Source organism: Xenopus laevis, chromosome 1S (assembly GCF_017654675.1).
Source record: "Xenopus laevis strain J_2021 chromosome 1S, Xenopus_laevis_v10.1, whole genome shotgun sequence".
Classification (NCBI taxonomy): Eukaryota; Metazoa; Chordata; class Amphibia; order Anura; family Pipidae; genus Xenopus; species Xenopus laevis.
Genome location: NC_054372.1, coordinates 185,796,889 through 185,822,478, shown reverse-complemented (window position 1 = coordinate 185,822,478; position 25,590 = coordinate 185,796,889). Strand labels below are relative to the sequence as shown.

At 40.4% G+C, this 25,590-nt stretch overlaps 1 protein-coding gene across 4 annotated transcripts in view; it reads left to right on the top strand.

The window, feature by feature from the left end:
- The window catches only part of egflam.S (EGF-like, fibronectin type III and laminin G domains S homeolog), a 90,812-nt gene extending 66,129 nt beyond the window's left edge, over positions 1-24,683 (top strand). For 2 of the 4 annotated variants that reach the window (XM_041580590.1, XM_041580588.1), the window contains 16 exons: positions 816-1,197; positions 2,736-2,836; positions 3,139-3,239; positions 5,923-6,067; positions 7,324-7,513; positions 7,779-7,904; positions 11,256-11,499; positions 12,287-12,398; positions 17,794-17,910; positions 19,573-19,753; positions 20,180-20,203; positions 20,737-20,815; positions 21,563-21,706; positions 22,368-22,451; positions 22,811-22,914; positions 23,673-24,683. In XM_041580590.1, coding sequence (XP_041436524.1) covers positions 816-1,197; positions 2,736-2,836; positions 3,139-3,239; positions 5,923-6,067; positions 7,324-7,513; positions 7,779-7,904; positions 11,256-11,499; positions 12,287-12,398; positions 17,794-17,910; positions 19,573-19,753; positions 20,180-20,203; positions 20,737-20,815; positions 21,563-21,706; positions 22,368-22,451; positions 22,811-22,914; positions 23,673-23,827 — 2,289 coding nt within the window. In that variant the 3' untranslated portion in view covers positions 23,828-24,683. The remainder of the gene's footprint in view (positions 1-815; positions 1,198-2,735; positions 2,837-3,138; positions 3,240-5,922; positions 6,068-7,323; positions 7,514-7,778; positions 7,905-11,255; positions 11,500-12,286; positions 12,399-17,793; positions 17,911-19,572; positions 19,754-20,179; positions 20,204-20,736; positions 20,816-21,562; positions 21,707-22,367; positions 22,452-22,810; positions 22,915-23,672) is intronic. The other 2 variants (XM_018244516.2, XM_018244515.2) reach the window with 1 other exon arrangement.
- The last annotated feature ends 907 nt before the right edge of the window (positions 24,684-25,590 follow it).

The following is a 25,590-nucleotide window of genomic DNA, read 5'->3' as shown; positions in this document are numbered from 1 at the left end:
ATGATTTGTTTTCTGTTTCCATTGGTCTCTCAGTTTAACAATAAAATAAAAAGCATGGTTTCCTTACTTTCATCATTTTCATTTCCCTTAATTACACAAGATGGAATGTTGTTGGTATCTACTGTGACATGTAACCTACATTGGCCTAGAATTATAAAGGGACTAATATAAACCCGATTGTTAAATATAAGCATATTAGATATTAGAAGTTACCAAGGTGATACACGACCATATAAAAATACAGATATAGGACTTGGACTCAGAATGCTTGCAACCTAAGTTTTTCTGCAAATTAGATCACGATGCGTTAGGTCTGCTAAAAAAACAAACATTAAATAAACACAACAGGACTATTTTGCCTCCAATATCAGAGAGACCATCAAGAACAAGATACTATTTTATTATTACATAAAGCAAGTGAATCATTTTTTTAAAATTAAAATGATTCAATTAAAATGGAGTCCATGGGAGATGTCCATCCTGTAATTGTGAGCATGAGCATTCTAGATACTGGGCCCCCGGATAAGGATCCCCATACCTGTACAAGGCTGTGGGTGAATTATACAGGTCATGGAAATCCAGAGTGGCTTCTTAAATCCTCCTATTTTTATGTAACAAGTGCCAATGAGTGATGTGACTGTTGACCTGCCTTGCTTAATGGCAGCGAGCCTTCATATACATTCAAGAACAGCAACAGTCTCATAAGATGTCTCATTAACTTACTGCCCTATTGCACATTGAATTGGGCTACATCAGAAAGAAGAGATTGTTGCAGGTATTCCATATGTCTCATCTGTATTTCCATCTTGCTACAGCTCAAACCACTTCCATCTGGGAAAGCAGGGAGCACAAAGGTTCTGGTTGATAAAAAGGAGACCCCAGGAACCTACACAAAGATCATCCCATTGACATCAAAATCTACTGTGGCCACAATCACAACAAGCACTTTGACAAAGGCTCCATGGACCACTTCTGTGACCACAACCTCAATACCGGCCTCTACTACTACTTCTGCAGCAAGAGCCACCAACGTCAAAACTGCCAAAGACCGTAACTTAGTTTTCCCCCTGAGGCTCTTTGATCTTAACTGTGAGGAAACATTCTGCCCAGCAGATAGCTTCTGCCTCAATGACTACGACCGTGGAGGCTCTCAGTGCCACTGTAACCTGGGGAAAGGTGGAGGGACCTGTGAGAATGGTGAGACTATTTGTCATACAGATGCATCATCGACCATAGCTTGAGCAGTTAAGTGTAGATTTGACTGTTCTGTTTTTGGGCTAATGTCAATGTGCAACATATGGTGCAGTTGGGGACTACACATGTGCCCTTAAAGTGGCCGTAGACATAACAATTACGATCTTTCTTGTGACCATTGGTTGTCAGATATACAAGTAGAAACACAAGAGTTCTTCCTTATCTTGCGATTAAGAAGTAAACAGTGGCCGATGTTCAGTTGCCAATCGACTATATTATTTGTTTCATATAATAATATCTGCATGTCTATGGCCACCTTTAGGGGAGTGGCAGACGGGGAGATTAGTCGCCCAGCAACAAATCCTCTCTACTTCGGGCGACTAATCTATCCAAAATGCCTTCCCGCCGGCAAGAAAACAAATCATCTGAAGTTTCGTTGTGAGGCAAGTTCGGAAATGTATGCTATTTTGCCGGTGATTCGTATTCTTGCCGGCGGGAAGACATTTGGGGAGATTTGTCAATGGATGACCCGTCTACCACCACTTTTAGTCTTTGGAAAGGTTTTGTAGGTTATCTAGAAGGGAGTGATAAGTCTGTTTAGGGCTGGTTTCCTAGATATCAATGACCTTTGTAGCATTGCATTGTCCAGACAGAACACCTGGGATTTACTCTACTTGCTCTACTCTAAGTGGCTCCACCTAATACAATAATACATATTACTGTTTGTAAGTCAGGTTAAAACATATAAATAAAAACACAATACATAAACTATGCTGTACCTGCCCCTTTCAGCTTGACACTAGTTGCCGTCTATAGGGTTAATAAGTATGACCCTATGATTTGAATCAAACATTCAGTGCAATAAGAGCTGCTGGGAAGGTCATGGAGAACCAGCAGGCTTTTACTGAATGGGAGCACCCCACTCCATAATTAAGTGGACTATTGATCTGATGTTGGTAATTTGCAGAATAACATTAGTAGGCTAACTAGATGAGTCAATGGCATACAGTATGGACACTGGAAAGTACAGATAAGGACAAGGCAGCACTCTGTAGTGCAGGGCAGTTTTACAGATCATGGAATAGTCAAATAGTACAATCATTGGGGGTCATTTATCAACACTGGGCAAATTTGCCCATGGGCAGTAACCCATGGCAACCAATCAAATTGCTGCATTCATTGTTCTACTTGCAGCTGACTTTAAAAAGCTAATCACTGATTGGTTGCTATAGGTAACTGCCCATGGGCAAATTTGCCCAGTGTTGATAAATGAGCCCCATTGTGCCACAGGCTGCTAAAGATAACCTATAACTTTGTGCTCCATCTGTAGGGGTGCCGTTCTTGTTTTTCAACTGTTCTTATGAATATTAGGATGTTCCATTTCACTTAAGATCATCTCAGGTCCATTACTCTCCGTATGGTTTGGATCTGTTCTATTTTTAAGGATTAATTTTATAACTGAAACTTTGAGATTTGTTTTTAGTTGTGAGAGCAGCTCCTGCAAATGTGTTTCAGTTCTAACGAATGATCTTTTCTTTCAGATATTAATGTGCAGTTCCCCCGGTTTTATGGGCGCTCATACATGACATTGGAGCCCCTAAAAAACGCCCATCAGACATTTCAAATAACTGTGGAATTCAGGGTAAGTCGCCAACAGTGAACAGCTCTGTATCCCTTTGGTTCAAGGGTAGGGCTGAGAGGGCAGTGGTGTTGGGCCAACCTATGGGGGAGATAAATAGATAAGACAACAAAGGGCATTGCTGTACTGTATACTTGCTACATAGACAGGAAAGACCAACCTATAGCCATTGACAACAGCTGATAGGCCACTTGCTTTATGTATGTGCCACCCCTGATTGGGCCTCAGTCGTCCCACATTGCCCCCTGTTTCTGTAAATCAACCCTGATTATTCTGCAAACTCACACATCCATGTTTTCCTTCAGGCTCAGAGTGATGATGGCTTACTGCTGTACTGTGGGGAAAATGAGTACGGACGTGGGGATTTCATGTCGGTGGCAATCATTCGCCGAAGTGTCCAGTTCCGGTAAGAGTGTGTCTCCAGCGTCCCTCCAGCTGCCACGGAAAAAGCAACATTTAGGGGCACATTTACTAAGCTAGAGTGAATGATTAGAATAAAAAAAACTTCGAATTTCAAAGTTTTTTTTGGCTACTTCGACTTTTGACTACGACTTTGAATCGAAAGATTTGAACTAAAAATCGTTTGACTATTCGACCATTCGATAGTCGAAGTACTGCCTCTTTAAAAAAAAACTTCGACCACCTACTTCGCCACCTAAAACCTACCGAGGTACAATGTTAGTCTATGGGGAAGGTCCCCATAGGCTTTCTAGGCAATTTCTGATCAAAGGATTTAATCGTTCGATCGAACGATTTTTCCTACGATCGTTCGAACGAATTGCGGTAAATCCTTCGACTTCGATATTCGAAGTCGAAGGATTTTACTTTGACGGCCAAATACCGAGGGTTAATTAACCCTCGATATTCGACCAATAGTAAATGTGCCCCTCAGACTCCGACAGTTCATTAACACACCAGACTGTAATGGGTTCATTGCTGCCATGTTGTGTCACTGCTTTATGGATTCACAATTAAACACATTCTGAGAATTATTTATTACATGGACACTTAAAGGAACAGTTTAGTGTAAAAATAAAAACTGGGTAAATAGATAGACTGTGCAAATAAAAATGTTTCTAATATAGTTAATTAGGCAAAAATGTAATGTATAAAGGCTGGAGTGACTGGATGTGTAACATAATAGCCAGAACACTACTTCCTGCTTTGCAGCTCTTGATTGGTTACCAGGCAGTAACCAATCAGTGACTTGAGGGGGGGCACATGGGTCATAACTGTTGCTAAATGCTGAGGATCAATTGCAAACTCACTTAACAGTTCTGTCCCATGTGGCCCCCCTTCAAGTCGCTGACTAACTCACAGTTAGAGAGCTGAAAAGCAGGAAGTTGGGTTCTGTTATACATCTGCTCACTCCAGATTTTATGCATTACATTTTTGGCTAACTATATTAGATACATTTTTTATTTTGCACAGTTTTTATTTTTACACTGAACTGTTCTTTTAAGGGGCTCATTTATAAATATACAGTATGTGCTAACATGTATTGGTCCAATCAAACACTTAGGGGCAGATTTATCAAGAGTCAAATTTCAAAGATAAAAATACTTTGAAATTCGACCATCGAAATTAAATACTTTGACTTCGAATATCGAAGGACGTTTTTTTTCAGTGAATTTGCGTATCCTGCGGTCGAATTAAAATGATTCAAAGGATTTCAGCGATCGATCGAATGATTTTAATTCTACTTCCAAAAACCCACTATGGGTCGAATATCGAGGGTTAATTAACCCTCGATATTCGACTAGGAATTGAAATCCTTCGACTTCGAATATCGAAGTGGAAGGATTTAGCGAAAAAAATTATTCCTTCAATCGAACAATTAAATCCTTCGAATCGAACGATTCGAAGGATTTAAATCCAACGATCGAAGGAATATCCTTCGATCAAAAAAGTTAGCCAAGCCTATGGGGACCTTCCCCATAGGCTAACATTGACTTCGGTAGCTTTTAGCTGCCGAATTAGGGGGTCGAAGTTTTTTTTAAAGAGACAGTGCTTCGACTATCGAATGGTCGAATAGTCGAACGATTTTTACTACAAATCCTTCGATTCGAAGGTCGAAGTAGCCCATTCGATGGTCAAAGTAGCCCAAAAAACCTTCGAAATTCGAAGTTTTTTTACTTCGAATCCTTCACTCGAATTTAGTGAATCAGCCCCTAGATGTCAACACAAAGAGGGTTATTTATCAAAATCTAAAAAGTTCTCACTATTTTATGAAAACCACTCCGGCAAAATTTATCAATCAATTTTTCAGAAAATTGTGCAGGAAAAAAATTATTAAACAGTGAAAAAATCCAAATCATACAAAGGTTTTGGATTTGTCGCCGAAAACTGCAACTTTTTCTCACCACAGCACAAGACTCCTCAGTAAACTAAATATTATTATTATAATAATAAAATAGAATATTGGAAATTGCAGAAGACCAATCTGAGCAACTTTACATTCAATTGTGGACATTTGAAAAAAGAATCGGCCAGGTGGATACGTGCATGTGATTCGCATTGAAGATTCAAAATTTCAATGAGTATTAGCGCTTATTGTTGCTGCTGAGCTGCACTGAGCTCTAACAACTGTAGGACATGATTGTCTTTGACCAATGAAAGCAATATTTTTAGATTCTCCCCCGTTAAGGGTAGGGACACACTGGGCGATTTGGGGAGATTTAGTCGCCTGGCGACTAATCGCCGCGACTTTCCACAACCAATCTTCCCCGAATGCCTCCCCTCGCTCTGCGCCTGGCTAAAATGAAAAATCGCCTGCGCTAATCACACGCGGCGATTCGTTTTCCGAAGTCGCCCGAAGTTTCCTCATGAGGCAACTTCGGGCGATTTCGGAAAACGAATTGCCGTGTGTGATTAGCGCCGGCGACTTTTCATTTTATCCAGGCGCAGAGTGAGGGGAGGCATTCGGGGAGAAAAGTCGCTGCGATTAGTCGCCAGGCGACTAAATCTCCCCAAATCGCCCAGTGTGTCCCTACCCTTACTGTGTAATAAATCTGCCCTTTAATTAATCAGACCCTGACAGTTAATAAGGCAGAGGTAACAATGGCAATGGCTCTCTCATTCCTTTCCAGGTTTAGCTGTGGCTCGGGCTCGGCAGTTATTACGAGTGAGCGTAAAATCAAGCTGGGCAGCTGGCATGTTGTGCGCGTGTATCGGGAAGGGACAAATGGATGGTTACAGCTTGATAACAGCTCCCCAATAGCCGTCAAATCACAGGTCAGAGTCAAATAAATGTTTGATAATGATATTTTCCAGGAATACAGTCCCTGCAGTCCTTCAGATGGTGTTAATCGTATGCTTTGGAGTCTTATTGAAGCCCACCACCTTTTCAGTTACAGCTCCTCTTCACTTCCTCCAGTTCAGTAAATTCCTCCAGTTCAGTAAATTCCTCCAGTTCAGTAAATTCCTCCAGACTATGGGGCAGGTTTACTAAAGGGCAAAGTGACTAATGCTGGCGACTATTCTGCTTTCAGGCACTTCGCCAATTTACTAACGGGCGCAGGCGTAACTTCGCTAGCGAAAGAGACAGACGCTAGCGCTCATTCGCACTCTATCGCCAGGTGAATTTTTGCTCTGGCGAATGGACGTTACTCCACAAATTCACTAAGATGCGGATTTTACTGAACGTTACCTCTTTGCCAGATTTGCCTTCTCCAGATCAGACCAGGAGAAGTGCACTGGAGTGTATAGATCTTCCTCATTCTTCTGTTACTTACATCTTATTTTTAGTGGAAAAAGTTCCTAAGTCCAAAAAAACGCTGGCGTCTTTTCCTTTTTTCAGAGTGATAAGCTGCAAAAGTCCTTAAATTTTTTTTGGGTAACCGCGTTCCCCCATATATTTTCTAACATATGGAACATAAACTATACAGTGGGCTCATGTGTAGGGCAATATAACAACTCTAATGTCTTTATTAAGGTTCCCTGGACTTGTATAATGTAATGTATTTGCTGCAACATATCCGTCCATTCAAATTTAAATTTCCTACCTGAATGTAGACGTCTAACGAAGTTGCTCTAGGCATAATTGAACGCTAGCGCATCTTCGCTTTGATTGCGGAAGTAACTCTAGCAAAAATTCACCAGCGTTCGGCGCCCTGGACGCAACTTTGCATTTTAGTAAATTAGCGTTATCTGAGCGAATTTTCGCCTGGCGAAGTGTTGCTATGGCTGCGAAGCCGTCGATGTGAATTTTCGCCGCTTACTAAATTTACCCCTATATGTCCAAATGAACGGAACAATAAAAAGGTGGCAGTCATATGGTTCGCATCTGTTGGGCCCATGGGCCAATCAGGCACACGCCATAGAGGTGTCCAGCCAGTTTTATCAGTGGGGGGCTCCTACTCCTAACAGGATGAGTAACTGCTGCCCATCTGATGTAGCTGAACTAAAACCTTTAAATACACAAATTTAATATATAGTTAAATAGTTTTTCCTTATCCATCAGTCATTGCTCTACTTTTTCTTCTTCTCAGGGGCAGTACAATAAAATCACGTTCCGAACCCCATTCTACATTGGCGGTGCCCCCAGTGTCTACTGGTTGGTTAAATCAACAGGGACTAACCGTGGCTTTAAGGGATGTGTGCAGTCTCTGTCTGTAAACGGGAGGAATATTGACATGAGACAGTGGCCGGTGGGAAAGGCTTTGAGTGGAGCCGATGTGGGTGAGTAAGTAGAGTAGGATGAGAAGAAACATTGGCAGTTATTTATCAACACTGGGCAAATGTGCCTGTGGGTAGTAACCCATGGCAGCCAATCAAATTGTTGCATATATTGTTCTACCTGCAGCTGGCTGGATAAAGCCAATCCCTGATTGGTTGCTATGGGATACTGCCCACAGGCAAATTTGCCCATTGTTGATAAATGAGCCCCACTATGTCCAGATCTGAAGGACTGATTTAATGGAAAGTTTTTGTTCCCAACACCTAGGTGACTGCAGCACTGGGGTCTGTGATGGAGCTCCATGTGTTAATGGGGGAACTTGTAAAGTTAGAACAGCTGATTCGTACCTGTGTCTCTGCCCTGCTGGATTCAGGGGTCGCCACTGTGAGGAAGGTAAATGCACAATTATGTCTCTAACTGGTGCACAGTCGCTTCTGGGGTTCCTACTGCAAACACTTAACTCCTCATTGGGACCACAAGCTGGCCTTTCAAGCTATCCTATCACCAAATGTCTCCTTCTCCTAGTTAACCCTATCAGGAACAGCTTGTCCCCATACTGTCTTTAGATGTTTTCTGGTCAAAGAGGAAGATCCTGATTTCTCCCCCCCCCCCTCCATATATAGGCTTTTCTGGGCCTGGGATCACCAAGAAAAAATCTTCTACAGTGTCAACCTTAAAGGGATCCTGTCATTGGAAAACATGTTTTTTTCAAAATGAATCAGTTAAAGGGGTTGTTCACCTTCAAACAACTAGTTGTTATCAGATAGATCACCAGAAATAACGACTTTTTCCAATGACTTTCTATTTTCTATGTGTCACGGTTTTTCTAATATTGAAGTATAAAGTGTCATTTCTCTCCTTCTGAAGCAGCTCTGGGAGGGGGGGTCGCCGATCCTGTAAACTGTTCTAAATTGATACATTTAGTTGATACATTTCTTATCTTTGTCCCTGCTGAGCAGAATCTCTGGGTTTCATTACAGGCAGCTGTTAGACTTGATACAATTGTTGCTAATACTCCAGAGATGCTGCTGAGAAATGTATCAACTAAATGTTGCAAAATTGTAACAGTTCAGAATCTGCACCTGAATTACTGAGCTGTCAGACTCAAACACCAGAGACACCAACATTCAACTTTAAACTTAGATTTTGGAAAAAACGTAAAAAATAAATAATGGAAAGTAATTGGAAAAAGTCATTATTTCTAGGGAACAATCTAAAAACAACTAAATTGAAAAAAGTGTTTGGAAGGTGAACAACCCCTTTAATAGCGCTACTCCAGCAGAATTCTGCACTGAAATCCATTTCTCAAAAGAGCAAACAGATTTTTTTATATTCAATTTTGAAATCTGACATGGGGCTAGACATTTTGTCAATTTCCCAGCTGCCCCTGGTCATGTGACTTGTGCCTGCACTTTAGGAGAGAAATGCTTTCTGGCAGGCTGCTGTTTTTCCTTCTCAATGTAACTGAATGTGTCTCAGTGGGACCTGGATTTTACTATTGAGTGTTGTTCTTAGATCTACCAGGCAGCTGTTATCTTGTGTTAGGGAGCTGCTATCTGGTTACCTTCCCATTGTTCTTTTGTTTGGCTGCTGGGGGGGGGAAGGGAGGGGGGTAATATCACTCCAACTCCAGCAGTACATCAGTAAAGAGTGATTGAAGTTTATCAGAGCACAAGTCACATGACTTGGGGCAGCTAGGAAATTGACAATATGTCTAGCCCCATGTCAGATTTCAAAATTGAATACAAAAAAATCTGTTTGCTCTTTTGAGAAATGAATTCTGCTGGAGCAGCACTATTAACTGATTAATTTTGAAAAAAATGTTTTTTTACCATGACAGTATCCCTTTAATGTCAAACTAAGCATTATCTATGTCTGTGATGGTTCTCACTCATCCAGATCACGGTATCTCTATAGTAATAAGTCAAATCAACTGGCCTTGCTGAATTTTCTTTTTCCTTGAAAAAAAAAAAAAAATACAGCAAGTCCAGTTGATTTGAATTATTACTGTAGACATAAGCATTAACTATTTATAGCCAAAATGTATATTCTACCTCCTTACAAGGGCATTTACTGTTTTTTTTTTTTACTTGTAAAAATGAGCCGTTCGTTTTTTTTTACATATTTAAATAGGTTACAAACTTTTGATAAATTATTAATAAATGTATTATTATAAATGATGAGGTATACATTGCTGAGAATGGGTGGTTCCAGTTACAGCAATAATTTTCCTGATTCAGGTATTAGAAAACTGATTGATAGATAAAAGGAGGCCTGGTTTGTATGGTTTGTATGGTTTGTATGGTCTGAGAACAGTTTAGGATTTGTATTGCTGGAAAATATTATGATGATAATAGAGATCATTGTTGTTTATCATTATGGGATTTCCATTGCTGGATAATTGATTATTCCTGTAAAGGAAAACATTTCTTATGTATGAGGGCTAAAGAACTCAGAAGTTGGAGCTCAAGTAGTTTGGGTATCAAGCTCTAATATAAGCTAAATGATTGCTTTTTACTTAGCGAGCAATCTACCTGTCGTATAATACACACGTGTTGTAATATATGAGGCAGTGGTTGCCAGATTTTTTAAACCCTCCTATGTTCAGGGCTAGGGTTGCCACCTGGCCGGTATTTTACCAGCCTGGTCGGTAAAAATGATGCTTCATGGCAATGTTATTAATAGGAAAAAATTGCAAGAATATAGCACGGCCGGTAATGGGAATGGCAACCCCATTCAGGGCCCTCTTTGCAAAGGTTTCAGATATAGAAATATATCAGCGTATCAGTTTATTATCCATAGTTCCAAGACATAGAGCCTCAAATCTCACTCTAACTGGCCTTCATGTTGGGCTTTCAGGTGTATCTAGGAGCAGTGATGGGCGAATTTATTTGGCAGACATGGATTTGCAGCGAATCCACACTTCGCCGCCCGCGAATGTTTGCACTAAACTGCTGCGAAAATTCGCAGTGGAAAAATTTGCTGTGACAAAAAAACATTTGTTGGGCGTCAGAATTGTCTCGCACTTAAAAAATGTCGCGCGTCAAAATTATTCAGACGCCCATTGACTTTAATGCATTTCGACAAAAGAGTCGCGCGTATAAAAATTGTTGCTCACGTCAGAATTGTACCAGAGCCGGGCCACGCTGGCCAGGCGACCTAGGCAAGCTGGCCAGTCGCGGCGCCTGCTTAGCGTGTGCATGCTCGAATCTGTGCTCATGTGCACATGCGCAAAATGGAGTTTGCGCGCATGGGCAGAAGTGGAAAAGATGTGCTAATAAGCAGAGAGTCGGGCAGAGAAGGGAAACGGACTTGGGGTAGGCGACAGAGGAGGTACGTGCCTGGCGCCCCCCAGCTTTGCGCCCTAGGCAAGTGCCTACTCTGCCTACCCCTAGTTCCGGCCCTGATTGTTGAGCATCAAAATTAATTTGACACCCATTGACTTCAATGCATTTAGCAAATTTTATGTTGTTTCACGAATTTTCCAGCGAAGTGAAACGGAACAGATTCGCCCATAACTATCTAGGGGATCAAAGAGGCTTTTCCCCCAAACTCCCCAACTTTCCCCAAAATAACTGGCCTTCAGATTGAGCCTTAGTCATTGCTCCAAGCGCCATCTGAGGGGCCAGCCAAAAAGTTTAGAAACCAGTGGACATAAAGTACCATTAATAAGGACATAATTTACAATTATTTCATCAGCATTCCATTCCTGATGTTTCCTCTGTGTCTAAATTTTTTCTGAAGCATTCACCCTGGCGATTCCTCAGTTCAACGAATCAGCCCGTTCTTTCGGAGCGGCAAAGTGGCCGTTAGAACCTCATCACTATCTTTCTTTCATGGAGTTTGACATGACGTTTCGTCCAGACACAGAGGATGGTACCATACTCTACAGCTTTGATACAGACAGCAAAGACTTTATATCTCTTACCTTGGTCAATGGCTATGTGGTGTTCAGATTCGACTGTGGCTCAGGGACCGCAGTGATCAGGTATGTAACAAATGTAACGGATGGCAATTCCAGCAGGTTAAAGGAGAAGGAAAGGCTAAAATTAAGTAAGCTTTATCAGAAAGGTCTATATAAATACACCAGTAAATCCTCAAAGTAATGCTGCTCTGAGTCCTCTGTCAAAAGAAACAAAGCATTTCTTTCCTTCTATTGTGTTCACATGGGCTTGTGTATCAGACTTCCTGTTTTCAGCTAAAACCTCCAGGGCTTGGGCTTGAGCATGCTCAGTTTGTTCTTCTCTCCCTCCCTCCCTCCTCCCCTATAAGTGAGCAGGGAGAGACTCAGGCAGGACGTGATGTCACACTAAACTAATATGGCAGCTGCTATCGTAAACAAACAGAGACAGTGTCTAGAGCTGTTTACTCAGGTATGGTAAAGCATTCTGCAGAATAAATATAGCATTCTAGCTTGCACTATCTGTTGGCAATAAACTGTCTTGGAGCTTTCCTTCTCTTTTTGAAGAGCTACAGTACACCTACAGTATTTCCTTTTCTAGATATTCTGAGAACAATGGGTAAATGATCATTACGGTAATGGTTTATATATCTGTAATTTTGGTATGAGCTAAGGGTTATGGCATATGTAGCAGATCTATCACATCTGACTAAGTGTTGGACTTCAGAAACGCACTTGAGCCAAAAAAAGTCTGAAAACCATTTGGACCAGTGGCAATGGCATGTTGTTCATTTTCTTCCAATAAGTGTTTTTTCTTTGAGTTTGTTAGTTCCCATGTGATTAACATTATCTCAATTTTATCTTCAAACATCAGGACTGAGAAACCAGTTACACTTGGGCAATGGCATGAGCTGCGGTTCTCACGCACGGCCAGGAATGGGATATTACAAGTGGACAACCAAAAGCAAGTGCATGGAATTTCAGAGGTTGGAAACCATTTTCACTTCTTTGACTCTCCTGCAGTATATCTAGTAAAATAAATTCATATAGTAAATTATTTGGGGTGCAAATGTAATTTGATAGGTCAAGAAGCCATAGTTACATAGTTACATAGTTACATAGTTAAATTGGGTTGAAAAAAGACAAAGTCCATCAAGTTCAACCCCTCCAAATGAAAACCCATCATCCATACACACACCCCTCCCTACTTTTAATTAAAATTCTATATACCCATACCTATACTAACTATAGAGTTTAGTATCACAATAGCCTTGGATATTATGTCTGTCCAAAAAATCATCCAAGTCCCTCTTATAGTCATTAACTGAATCAGCATCACAACATCACCCGGCAGTGCATTCCACAACCTCACTGTCCTGACTGTGAAGAACCCCCTACGTTGCTTCAAATGAAAGTTCTTTTCTTCTAGTCTAAAGGGGTGGCCTCTGGTACGGTGATCCACTTTATGGGTAAAAAGGTCCCCTGCCATTTGTCTATAATGTCCTCTAATGTACTTGTAAAGTGTAATCATGTCCCCTCGCAAGCGCCTTTTTTCCAGAGAAAACAACCCCAACCTTGACAGTCTACCCTCATAATTTAAGTCTTCCGTCCCTCTAACCAATTTAGTTGCACTTAGTCTCTGCACTCTCTCCAGCTCATTTATATCCCTCTTAAGGACTGGAGTCCAAAACTGAACTGCATACTCCAGATGAGGCCTCACCAAGGACCTATAAAGAGGCATAGTTATGTTTTCATCCCTTGAGTTAATGCCCTTTTTTATGCAAGACAGAACTTTATTTGGTTTAGTAGTCACAGAATGACACTGCCCAGAATTAGACAAGGTGTTATCTACAAAGACCCCTAGATCCTTCTCATTTAAGGAAACTCCCAACACACTGCCATTTAGTGTATAACTTGCATTTATATTATTTTTGCCAAAGTGCATAACCTTGCATTTATCAACGTTGAACCTCATTTTCCAGTTTGCTGCCCAGTTTTCCAGTTTAGACAGATCACTTTGCAAAGTGGCAGCATCCTGCATGGAACCTATAGTTCTGCACAATTTAGTATCATCTGCAAAAATAGAAACAGTACTTTCAATGCCCACCTCCAGGTCATTAATAAACAAGTTGAAAAGCAAGGGACCTAGTATAGAGCCCTGCGGTACTCCACTAACAACACTGGTCCAATTAGAAAATGTTCCATTTACCACCACTCTTTGTAGTCTATCTTTTAGCCAGTTCTCTATCCAGGTACAAATACTATGTTCCAGGCCAACATTCCTTAATTTAACCAGTAACCTTTTGTGTGGCACTGTATCAAATGCTTTAGCAAAGTCTAAGTAAATCACATCCACTGCCATCCCAGAATCGAGGTCTCTACTTACATTCTCGTAAAAAGAAATTAAGTTAGTCTGGCAAGATCTATTACGCATAAAACCATGCTGGCACAAACTCATAGTATTATGATTTGCTATGAAGTCCAGTATCTTATCCTTTATTAACCCTTCGAAAAGCTTTCCTAATACTGACGTCAGACTAACTGGCCTATAGTTTTGAGGCTGAGAACGGGATCCTTTTTTGAATAGAGGCACCACATTAGCAATTCGCCAGTCTCTCGGCACAATGCCAGATCTCAATGAATCCTGAAAAATTAAGTAAAGAGGTTTGGCAATCACAGAGCTAAGCTCGCTAATTACCCTGGGATGAATACCATCTGGCCCTGGACCTTTGTTAATCTTAACATGTTCAAGTCTCTTTTGAATTTCTTCATGTTTGAACCATGCATCATTAGTTGTATTACTAGAATTGGGAGTGTTAAGAAGGAAACCTTCACTTACTGGTTCTTCATTTGTGTACACAGATGAAAAATACGAGTTCAGAATCTGCGCTTTTATTTTGTTTTCATCAACCAGCTGACCCCCCTCTGATAGTAAGGGTCCCACCCCTTCCTGCTTCATTTTTTTACTATTGACATATTTAAAAAATAATTTTGGATTTTTTTTACTGCTTGCTGCAATATCCTTTTCTATAGCAATTTTAGCTTGCCTTATAGCTTCTTTGCATGATTTATTGGCCTCCTTGTACCTTATAAATGTTTCGGCTGTACCAGCTAACTTGAAAGCCTTAAAAGCACGTCTTTTCTTACCCACCTCAACACCAACGCTTCTATTGAACCAAAAAGGTTTTGCTTTGCAACGACGTTCCTTGCTTACAAGTGGAATATACTGACAAGTATATTTATTAAGCAGCATTTTAAAGACTTCCCATTTTTGTTCTGTGTTTAACCCTGTGAAAAGCATTTCCCACTTAATATGTTGCAGAGATGCCCTTATACTGTCAAAGTTTGCACGTCTGAAATTTAGTGTTTTAGTTACTCCCTTATAGAATTGCTTCTGCAACAGAATCTCAAAGGAGACCATGTTATGATCACTATTCCCTAAATGCTCACCCACACAAATGTTAGAGATGAGTTCAGTATTGTTAGTTATTACAAGGTCCAAAAGAGAGTTATTCCTAGTAGGTTCTTGAACGAGCTGGAATAAAAAGTTGTCATTCAGCATATTTACAAACCTACTAGCTTTTTCTGTCTTAGCAAACCCATTACCCCAGTCAATGTCTGGATAATTGAAGTCACCCATAGCAACAACTTGACCCAGCTGTGAAGCCACTTGTATCTGTAAGAGTAGCTCGGCTTCATACTCGACACTTATACGAGGTGGTTTATAGCATACACCAATGATAATTCTTTTTGATACCTTTTGCCCAGTCGAAATCTCTACCCAGAGTGATTCTACACCCTCACCAGTGCCAGCTATTGTTATTTCTTTAGTGCATGGCTTTAATTCAGGCTTTACATACAAACACACTCCTCCACCCTTTTTAATCCCTCTATCCCTCCTAAAAAGGGTGTAACCATTTAAATTCACAGTCCAGTCACATGTTTCATCCCACCAGGTCTCAGTGATACCAATTATATCATAATTTTTAGAGCATGCAATTAATTAATTAGTTAAACGATAACTCTATATATACCCTTTGTGCTAATGATCAACCAAGGAAATATTTGCCATGACCAACCACAGTATGGAATTCCATTACCAGCCTTTGCTTACAGATTACAGACTTCTCCAATGAAAAGGTGAAACCAACATTGCTCCTCTCTTTATGTCACCTGTAATAAGGGGTTTATGAAGATCACCGGAGTAAAGGTGACCATACACGGGCCGATAAAACCTGCAGACAGACCGAGTCGGCAGCTTATTGGCCCGTGTATGGGGGCCCCCGACGGGCTTCCCCAATTGAGATCTGGCCGAAAGTCGGCCAGATCTCGATTGGATGGGACAAAAAATCCCATTGGATCGCGGCCGCATCTATTCGTTGATGCGGTCCTGTGATCTGACCACCCATTACTATTCTTTAGGATACGATTGTTGGGCCCTAGGGCCCACGATCGGATCAGCCCGATATTGCCCACCTCAAGGTGGGAATATCGGGGAGAGATCCGCTCGTTTGGCGACATCTCCAAACGAGCAGATTTCTCCGTGTATGGCCACCTTAAGAAGAATCACTGAGATACAGATTGTTTAAAGGGCTGAAGTATTGATGTCCTCTCCTTGGAATCAATGATATCACAAGCACAGTACAGTACGACCCTAGTTGGGCAGCATGTCAAAAATAATGCAACCTGAAAAAATGAATAGTTGTGTGTGTATTTATACATTGTTGGACTTTCAAATGGTTCAGTAGACAAATCACATGTAGTATGGCAGGACAGCCTGAATTAAAGGGAAAAAAAAACATGTTTGTATTCTTGTAGATTGCAAGTATGTAGTCATTTAAGCCAAGTTATAGCGTTATTTTTATTTATGTTTTCTTTCAGTATATGTCACAGCTACCTTCAGTTCTTGAGCGCAATCCCTTGTTCCTTCTGTAGCTCTGAGCTTAATGCTCTTGAAGCAGGGCACATTGTTTCTCATCATCTTATAACTGATATAAATGTGTTTGTGTGTGACATTGCGAAGGAGAAGACTTGAGGACTTTCCTTTGGCACAAAGCTGTGCAGATGTATTTAATTAGGATCATCTCTAATGGAGAGAAACCCCAACCTATATAGACACTATGGGGCAGATTTACTAAAGAGCGAAGTGGCTAACGCTAGCGACTTTTTGTCAGTGTACCACTCACAGGGACATTGCCGCTAGCAGCCGTTCACACTCTATCAGCAGATAACTTCTCGCTCTGGCGAACGGACGTTACTCTGCAAATTCACTAAAATGCGGATTTTACTGGACGTTACCTCTTTCTCCAGAATTGCCTTTGCCACCTCAGACCAAGCGAAGTGCTATAAAGCAGTTAGATCTTCCTCAATCTTCTGTCACTTTACATCATATCCTGTGAGCTGAAAATACATTAAAGTTCAAAAACGCTGGCGACTTTTTCTTTTTTTAAGCGGGATTGTCTGCAAAAGTCCTAACTTACTTTTTTTTGTAACCGGTTTTCTCCAGACATTTCATAACATATGGAACATTATTTTTACAGTGGGCTCATGTGTAGGGCATTATATTAACTCTCTTGTCTTTATTAAGGTTCCCTGTCATGTGTAATATAAACCGGTAACATAAACTATTTGCAGCAACATTTATAATAAAGACGGTGAAAAGTCGCCAGTGTTCGACACTCGGGACAAAACTTCGCATTTTGTTGAATTAGCGTATTCATATAGTGGGGCGATGGGTGTGAAACTGACGTTGGCGAAAATTCGCGCATTAGTGAATCTGCCCCTAAGGATGTGCTAGTGTTTGTGTCTTTGGTTCATATCTGTCCACTAGCCATTCCTGACTTACCAAGAGAGAACTTGGAGTTTGTTTATAATGGCAAGTGGAAATCATTTATTTGCTCTTAGATGTGAATAGGGGCCCTAAAAAGAAAGTTCTTCTACAAGCTTTTTTAGTCTACCACTTTATAGTCCCTAGAGGGAGGACAAAGCTTGTCTTGTGATCCAGAATGCTCAGGACCTGGGGTTTTCTGAAGAAGGGATCTTTCTGTAATTTTGTATATACTGTACATACCTTACGTCTACTAAAAAATCATTTAAACATTAAATAAACCCAATAGGTTTATTTTGCATCCACTAAGGATTTAATATATTTTAATCAGGATAAATGACAAGGTACTGTTTTATTACTACAGTGAAAAAGAAAATACTTTTAAAAAATTTAAATAATTTGATTAAAATGAAGTCTATGGAAGATGGCCTCACCATTATGCAAAGTTTTATGGATAATGACCATTAGCTGAGATTTCAAATCCATCAGAGCATTTTTGGAAGAAGAAAAGGTCTCCTCGTTTGTTCTATTAAATAATATTCTTTATGTTTTAGGGTGGCTTCTCTCAGATTAAGTGCAACACTGATCTCTTCATTGGCGGCGTTCCTGATTATGATACCGTGAAAAAGAACTCGGGGGTCCTTAAGCCTTTCACTGGGAGCATTCAGAAGGTGAGTGGACATTATTGGACCAAATGTTGTGAGCTGGATCAGAGTTCCATCCTTCTGACTAGGCGCTAAGTATTGCACGTGTTGGTAGTGGGTGCAGGGAATAAAATATAAGCTAAATTTCCATTGTCGCATTGGTACTAAGCCTGGAGCAAAGTATCTTAACAGAACTCCTGCCGTACACCCAGGAGCATCCCTGATAGCACATGATTAATGTATCAGAAATCTGATCCTAAATGGTCCTCAGTCTGTCACCCCCTCCACTGAACATACTGTTTAAGGGCAGGACTACACGGCTGATTCCGCAACGATCCGACACGCTGCGCAAAATCGCAGGTGTCACAACGGATGCGATGGAAATAAGGTAAGTAATTCAATTGCCGCATTGTGTCACAGCGTTAATGCGACGTGACACGACTATCTGATGCAGATGCTGCACGCTGCATCTGCATCCGACAGTCGTGTCACATCAACAATGCGACACTATCCAACACTGCCATTACTTACCTTGTTTCCGTCGCATCCGGAGTGACGCCTGCGATTTTGAATGGAATCGGCCATGTAGTGCTGCCCTTAAAGGGATACTGTCATGGGAAAAAAATTTTTTTCAAAATGAATCAGTTAATAGTGCTGCTCCAGCAGAATTCTGCACTGAAATCCATTTCTCAAAAGAGCAAACAGATTTTTTTATATTCAATTTTGAAATCTGACATGGGGCTAGACATATTGTCAATTTCCCAGCTTCCCCCAGTCATGTGACTTGTGCTCTGATAAACTTCAATCACTCTTTACTGCTGTTCTGCAAGTTACAGTGATATCACCCCCTCCCTTCCCCCCCCCCAGCAGCGAAACAAAAGAACAATGGGAAAGTAACCAGATAACAGTTCCCTAACACAAGATAACAGCTGCCTGGTAGATCTAAGAACAACACTCAATAATAAAAACCCATGTCTCACTGAGACACATTCCGTTACATTGAGAAGGAAAAACAGCAGCCTGCCAGAAAGCATTTCTCTCCTAAAGTGCAGGCACAAGTCACATGACCGGGGGCAGCTGGGAAATTGACAAAATGTCTAGCCCCGTGTCAGATTTCAAAATTTTAAAAAAAAAATCTGTTTGCTCTTTTGAGAAATGGATTTCAGTGCAGAATTCTGCTGGAGTAGCACTATTAACTGATGCGTTTTGAAAAAAACATGTTTTCCCATGACAGGATCCCTTTAAGACCCGTAGGGTGACCCACCTTATAATAAGCAGAAAATCTTCCAGTGCTCCATAGCCCTAATGTTGTTTAATGGCCTGTACGTGCCACTGTATAAAGCTGGCCATTGAATAAATGCTCATCTTTCCACCTTGATGTGGAAGATATCAGGCTGATCCGATTGTTGGGCCCTAAAACTGTCTGATCGATAGCTGGCCAATTTTCAGCCAGATATTGGTTGGGGAAGCCAGTCCACATACATAGCCACATAAGGTGCCGAATCAGTTTGATTTTTATCGGCCCGTGTGGCCACCTTAATTCAGTACAGGTCAGAATATTCTTATCTAGAGAAATGTTTATGTACAGAAGTCATGGGGGGATAACTACCGAATAAATGTCTTACTTTTTTCTAAATCTCTTTAATAAGAACGTTCAAAGTCTTGATTCTGTTTGTTTTCTGTGTGCAGCTCGTACTTAATGATCTGATCATTAGCCTAATACAGGGCTTGAGTTCTGGAGTCAATTTGGAAAATGCAAACCATCCATGCGCTAACATACCGTGTGCAAATGGGGGGAGCTGTAGGCCACAGCAGGATAGTTATGAATGTGATTGTCCTTTAGGCTTTGATGGAAAGAACTGTCACAAAGGTAAGTCATCAATGAAATTCTAAATCCATTTTTACTACAGGTACTGAGAAAATGTAAAATTCGAATATTTGTGTAGAATTGTTTCTGCCAAGACGTTCCAAATGCCCTTATTATGATTTGATCATAGGCCTAGGGGCTGAATGATTAGATCAGCTAAATTTAGCTTAGTATGTGGGTGACCGAAATGTGTAAAAAGTAATTTATTGGATGACCTCACCAAAGAGAAGATCTTCTGTTTTATGACCAGATTAGGGCATTCTCTGTAGCTACAGAAGCCCTGGTGGGATTGATGGATTAGGACAGGCTCATTTTGTGTCAGAAATGGTTGTGTTCTATGACAGAGACTTGGTTAAATCTCAGTTGCTCAAAGACAAAATGTCATGTGCTGAATGCCAATGTTCTGTCTTTTTTGCTGGCATGTGGCAGAGTGTGGAAATTACTGCATTAATAGTAAGTATTGTGATATGTCACCCTGGCTACCAGGAAACTCTAGAAACCTTTAGTAGATTTGGGTAGTAGACCAGAGCTGCTTTTAAAGGGATGGAAAGGGGAGACTAGGGAAGCCCTGCAGAGCAGCAGTTGAAGGAAGAGTGGGGATAGCAAGTACAGGAGAGCAATGCCATATTTGTGTTCCCTAACCTGTGGCCTTTCAACCACTCCTGAAGTACTTAGGATCTGCAGCACCTAAAATGTAAAACCTCTATAGTAAAGGAGTTACTGTACTTACAGTAAGAATAAAGGTTATTGGGTCCCAGAGTTAGAGCCCCTTCTGACATTGGGGGAAGATCACCAGTTTTAGATTCATACAGATACTGTGTCTTTAGTAAGGACCCTGTCCTAGATCTTCTATAGTCTATGGAACTACAAGCACCATCTATGGCTAATGACATGTGAAAAGAGGACGTGTAAGGAACCAATAGGAGTTGCTTATAAGATGGAGCTGGAACATATTAATGGAGTTCTCTTACGTTTCTCTTTTTCAGTTATCACAGAAGCAATTGAAATCCCTCAGTTTATCGGTCGCAGTTATCTCATGTACGAGAACCGAGAAATTCTTAAAAGGTAGCAGTATATACATTTTAATGCACATTTCATGCCTATAGCAATATCGCTGCATCAAGTGACAAGTCATAAAGATTGGCACTGAATTTTCTTTGTAGAACAAAGTCATGGGATGATTAACAGGAAGGTTAACTGACTCCTAACTAATTGCCCCTAGTGTGTATGTGTGTTATGTAAATGTTCCAGGGAACCTTAGGCTGTGCAAAATAAAAAATGTTTTGAATATAGTTAGTTAGGCGAAATTGTAATATATAAAGGCTAGATGTCAGAACAGAACAGAACAGAGCACTACTTCCTGCTTTGCAGCTCTCTTGGTTTCTTCTGATTGGTTACCTAGCAGTAACCAATCAGTTACTTGAAGGGGGCACATGGGTCATAACTGTTGCTTTTGAATCTGAGCTGAATGCTGAGGATCAATTACAAACTCACTGAACAGTTATGTCCCATGTGGCCCCCCTTAAAGTCACTGACTAACTCAGAGTTAGAGAGCTGAAAAGCAGGAAGTAGTGTTCAGACTATTATGTTACACATCCAGTCACTCCAGCCTTTATACATTACATTTTTGGCTAACTAACTATATTAGAAACCTTGGTTATATATAAATTAAGGATAAAAGAACTGCCTCAAAAGCCCCAACTCCAAAAATGTTGGTGCCATCCCATAATAAATTACCCTATTCTCAACAAGATCTCTTGGTGGTACCATATCTGCGACATACTGTATTAATGAATTATCATTTTTTTCCAGAGTCTCCGGCTCCCGATCAAACATATTTATGAGATTTAAGACCACAATGAAAAATGGTTTGTTGATGTGGAGGGGGGACAGCCCGATAAAGACCAATACTGACTTCATTTCCCTGGGGGTCCAGGAGGGAAACATTGTTTTAAGGTAATGTTTATATGTGAGATTACTAACTTTTACTCCTAGTCTTACTTTCATTAATTCAACATATTGGGTTGCAAGTCACCATATGGCCGAATTCAGTTTCATTTGCCAATAATCTGGGTTGCAAGTCATCTCATGGCCAACTGCAGCTCCATTTCTCCACATATTGGGTCCCTAGTCTCATAGGCCATCAGCTTCCCTTATTAAAGGAGAATTCAACCCTTTAAGAAAAAAACCCTCTTAAAGGCTTGAATTCTCCTTTAACATACTGGTTGTCAAGCCATCACATCGACCATTTGTCTCATTTGCCAACGTATTGGATTTTTGGAGCATCCTACATCTAAAGGCTGTGCATTCATGTATGGGTCTGAAAGGATCTTGCTACAACATTTGCTGTGGTTCAAAAAAGATAAATACGTTGAGTTAGGTTCACAGATAGTGGTCAAGATGTATTTTAACTAAGAGTAAGTATGAGTATGAGAGTATCCTTGCTTTTTTACAAAATGTTGTCTTTTTCCTTTAAGTGGACATGTTAAGTTTCTGCTGCAGAACAGTCTGAATAAACTTTAGGACCAAACCATAAATTCATTGTTTCCCATTGCAAATACATTTCCATACACAGAGAATTTAAGTTTCTTTTTTCCTGTTTCTTTTGCCGATGCAGCTACAACCTTGGCAGTGGCATGGCCTCTATTGTGGTCAATGGCTCTTACAGTGATGGACGATGGCACAGAGTAAAAGCTGTACGGTAAGAAAAAAATGTTGCTACGATTATTTTCTCTTCACCATTCTAGGCTTAATTTAGACCCTAAACTAAATATGGATTCTTATTCAAATACAGTTAAAAGCCCCTAACATAGTGACTACCAAAGGCTTGCAGCTGTCCTTTGAAGACGTGAACTATCCCCATATGTCCTCAATCAAAATGGTGACTATGAACGAGAGCTGACACTCATATCAGCTCAGACACCTGTTTTTTAAAAGAGGCTTTGCGTTGTCCTATAAGCTGATTCTAGATGTACAGTAGATCACAAAATGCAATGGTCCTTTCCATAGATATTTTATTCAAAGTCCTTTAACAATGTACTTTAAAACATTTCATTTTAGGGATGGTCAGACTGGAAAGGTAACTGTGGATGACTATGGCGCTATTACTGGGAAATCGCCAGGCCTTATGCGTCAGCTCAATATAAATGGAGCCCTTTATGTTGGTAAGTGCCAGTCACGTTCAAGAGAGATCTTGGAATCATTTTATTTGCTTTTCAGCTTGAGTGAAACTACCTCTTGAAATTGTTCAGTGACTCTGGGATATCAATATCCATTTATAAAAAGAGGTCAAGGGAACAATGGGTGGGTGGTGGAAGATCCACAAGTAAGATGGAAAACAACAGAAAGCAGCAAAAAAGTGAACTACGCTTTGCAGAGATTAGAGATAACCCTAGACCAGGGATCCCCAACCTTTAGAAGCCGAGAGCAACATTCAGAAGTAAAAGGAGTTGGGGAGCAACACAAGCATGAAAAATGTTCCTGGGGTGCCAAATAAGGGCTGTGATTGGCCATTTAGTAGCCCCTATGTGGATTGTCAACCTACATTGAGGCTCTGTTTGGCAGTACACCTGTTTTTTATGCAACCAAAACTTGCCTCCAAGCCTGGAATTCAAAAATAATAACCTGCTTTGAGGCCACTGGGAGCAACATCCAAAGGGACTGGAGAGCAACTTGTTGCTCATGAGCTACTGGTTGAGGATCACTGCCCTAGACCATAGGTGGCTATCACAGGAGATATTTTAGCTTTTGAGCAAAGAAGTAGCTAGATGGCTATGACAACTACACCCAACCAAATACACATACCCATGATTATACCACTGTGGTCTTCCATGGATATTTGGAGGGATATTTTTTAGGAGGCGAATTTGTATCATGAAATCTTTTTTGGTAATACTTACTGTTCTTAATTTTTGTCTCTTAGGTGGGGTGAAGGAAATAGCTCTGCATACAAACCGACAGTATTTGAGGGGCCTGATAGGTTGCATTTCCCACTTCACGCTCTCTACAGACTTCCATATTTCACTGGTTGCAGATGCACATGATGGGAAAAACATTAACACCTGTGGAACAAAGTGAAAACAATCCTATCTGGGTGAATTTCCTGTTATTTCCACTCTTGGAACAGTGGAGAACTTTGCACTCTGAGGTTGCTTTGCAGCCTGAACGTCATTCCCAAGAACCCAAGAAAGGAACCAAAAACCAAGATGTTACCCATCATTCACTTTTTATAAACTAAGTGTAATATTTTCTAGGATTTTTAAAATGAAGATATTTTAGAAATACAGAACTTAAGTGAGAGAAACGTGTGCCTTTCTCCTGAGTCCTAAGTAAATGTTCCCTTGAGGTGTTCCTCCCATCTAGGTGTGTTCTGCCTTCACCGAGACTCTTATACCACATGACATGTCATTATGGAATTGGGCAAAGCTTGTTTACTGAGTGCATATGGACTGAAGGGAAAGTGACTAGAGATACTGTAGGTGGTTCATGCACAACACACCTAAGAATCCAAAACTTCATCCAGTCCATGTAGGATTGGATGCACGATCCAAGTCTGTTTTAACAATTCACAAGAGGAAAACTCAACTTTTGTTTCTATTGCCTTTATGCATCCAATAGAAACCTGTCTTTTTAGAACCAAAGAAAATAAATTCACAGAATGTCTATGAAAATGCCAAGAACCGATGCTTGGGCCCCAGAATGTCCAGCAGAAACATAAAAACACTGAGCGCTATTTCACTGTGCTTTATTTGTAGCAGTAGTTGATTATTGTAATTGCAAGTTATGAAGTTATTTGCGAACAAGACCGTTTCTATACGTTTTTTTCCCCCATTTTGCTAATTTATTTTATTTATGCTCAGTCTCAAGGGCTGAGATTGTTCGGGTCAGTGTTAATCATGCGCATTAAACTTTTTCGCTTTCCACTTTTTAAAGTAAATACTGATTTCCTTGCTTTATTCTAAGCTGTTTTAACGATTACGTTCTTTTGGCTTTTCCAATGCTTGAATGTTCTGTAGAGAAGTCAAAAGGTCCTGACTGGCCCAGCTTTCATTTTAATGGGAATATCTTCTGGATATGTTCTTTCTTTCAGGAACACAGAACACGTAAAGCATTGTAATGGGTTTGTTTACAGGAAAAAAGAAGCGGCAACAGGACACCAGGATTTTTCTTAAATTGCTTCCCAGTTTAGATACTTGGAAATAATGGTGCTTATGGTAGACATGACCACCGATAACAACCTCTGAATCGTATACCCATCAATTATGAATGACTACAAGAAAATAGGGTTGAGACAAGTCCTTGTAGGTATTATATTGATAACTGATACATACAATGATGTCTAAAATCCATTAAACATAAAGGAAACCATGCAATTGCCTGTTGGAAGTTAAAAGTGAAGGTTAATTCCAAAACATGGTTGGGTAGCTATAGGCCAATTACATTGAACAATTTGACCTGTTTTCTACCATTTGCTGAATTTGGCTTGAAAAACCTAATTCAAGCAGCTTCAACTCAAGCAAATTTTCTGGCCATTGATTCTATCCTTCTGTAAATATTACAAACGGGTGTCCTGCCACTCCCACTTGTCCATCCTTCCTATATAATGACTATATAGGTGATTTGGTGGAAATATTTACAATGCATTTGGAATAGGAAATACAGTATATACTTTAATCCCTTGAAGACAATACTAGACAGCTTTCAGTGTAAGAGGTACCAATGATTTGAGCAGAATTTCCATCCAACGGTTTGTTCCAATGTCTCTAATTTGTATAAAAAAGGTGAAATAATCAGAAAAGACAGAGACAGATAATATGGCAGCGATGGGATTCTGCTGAAGG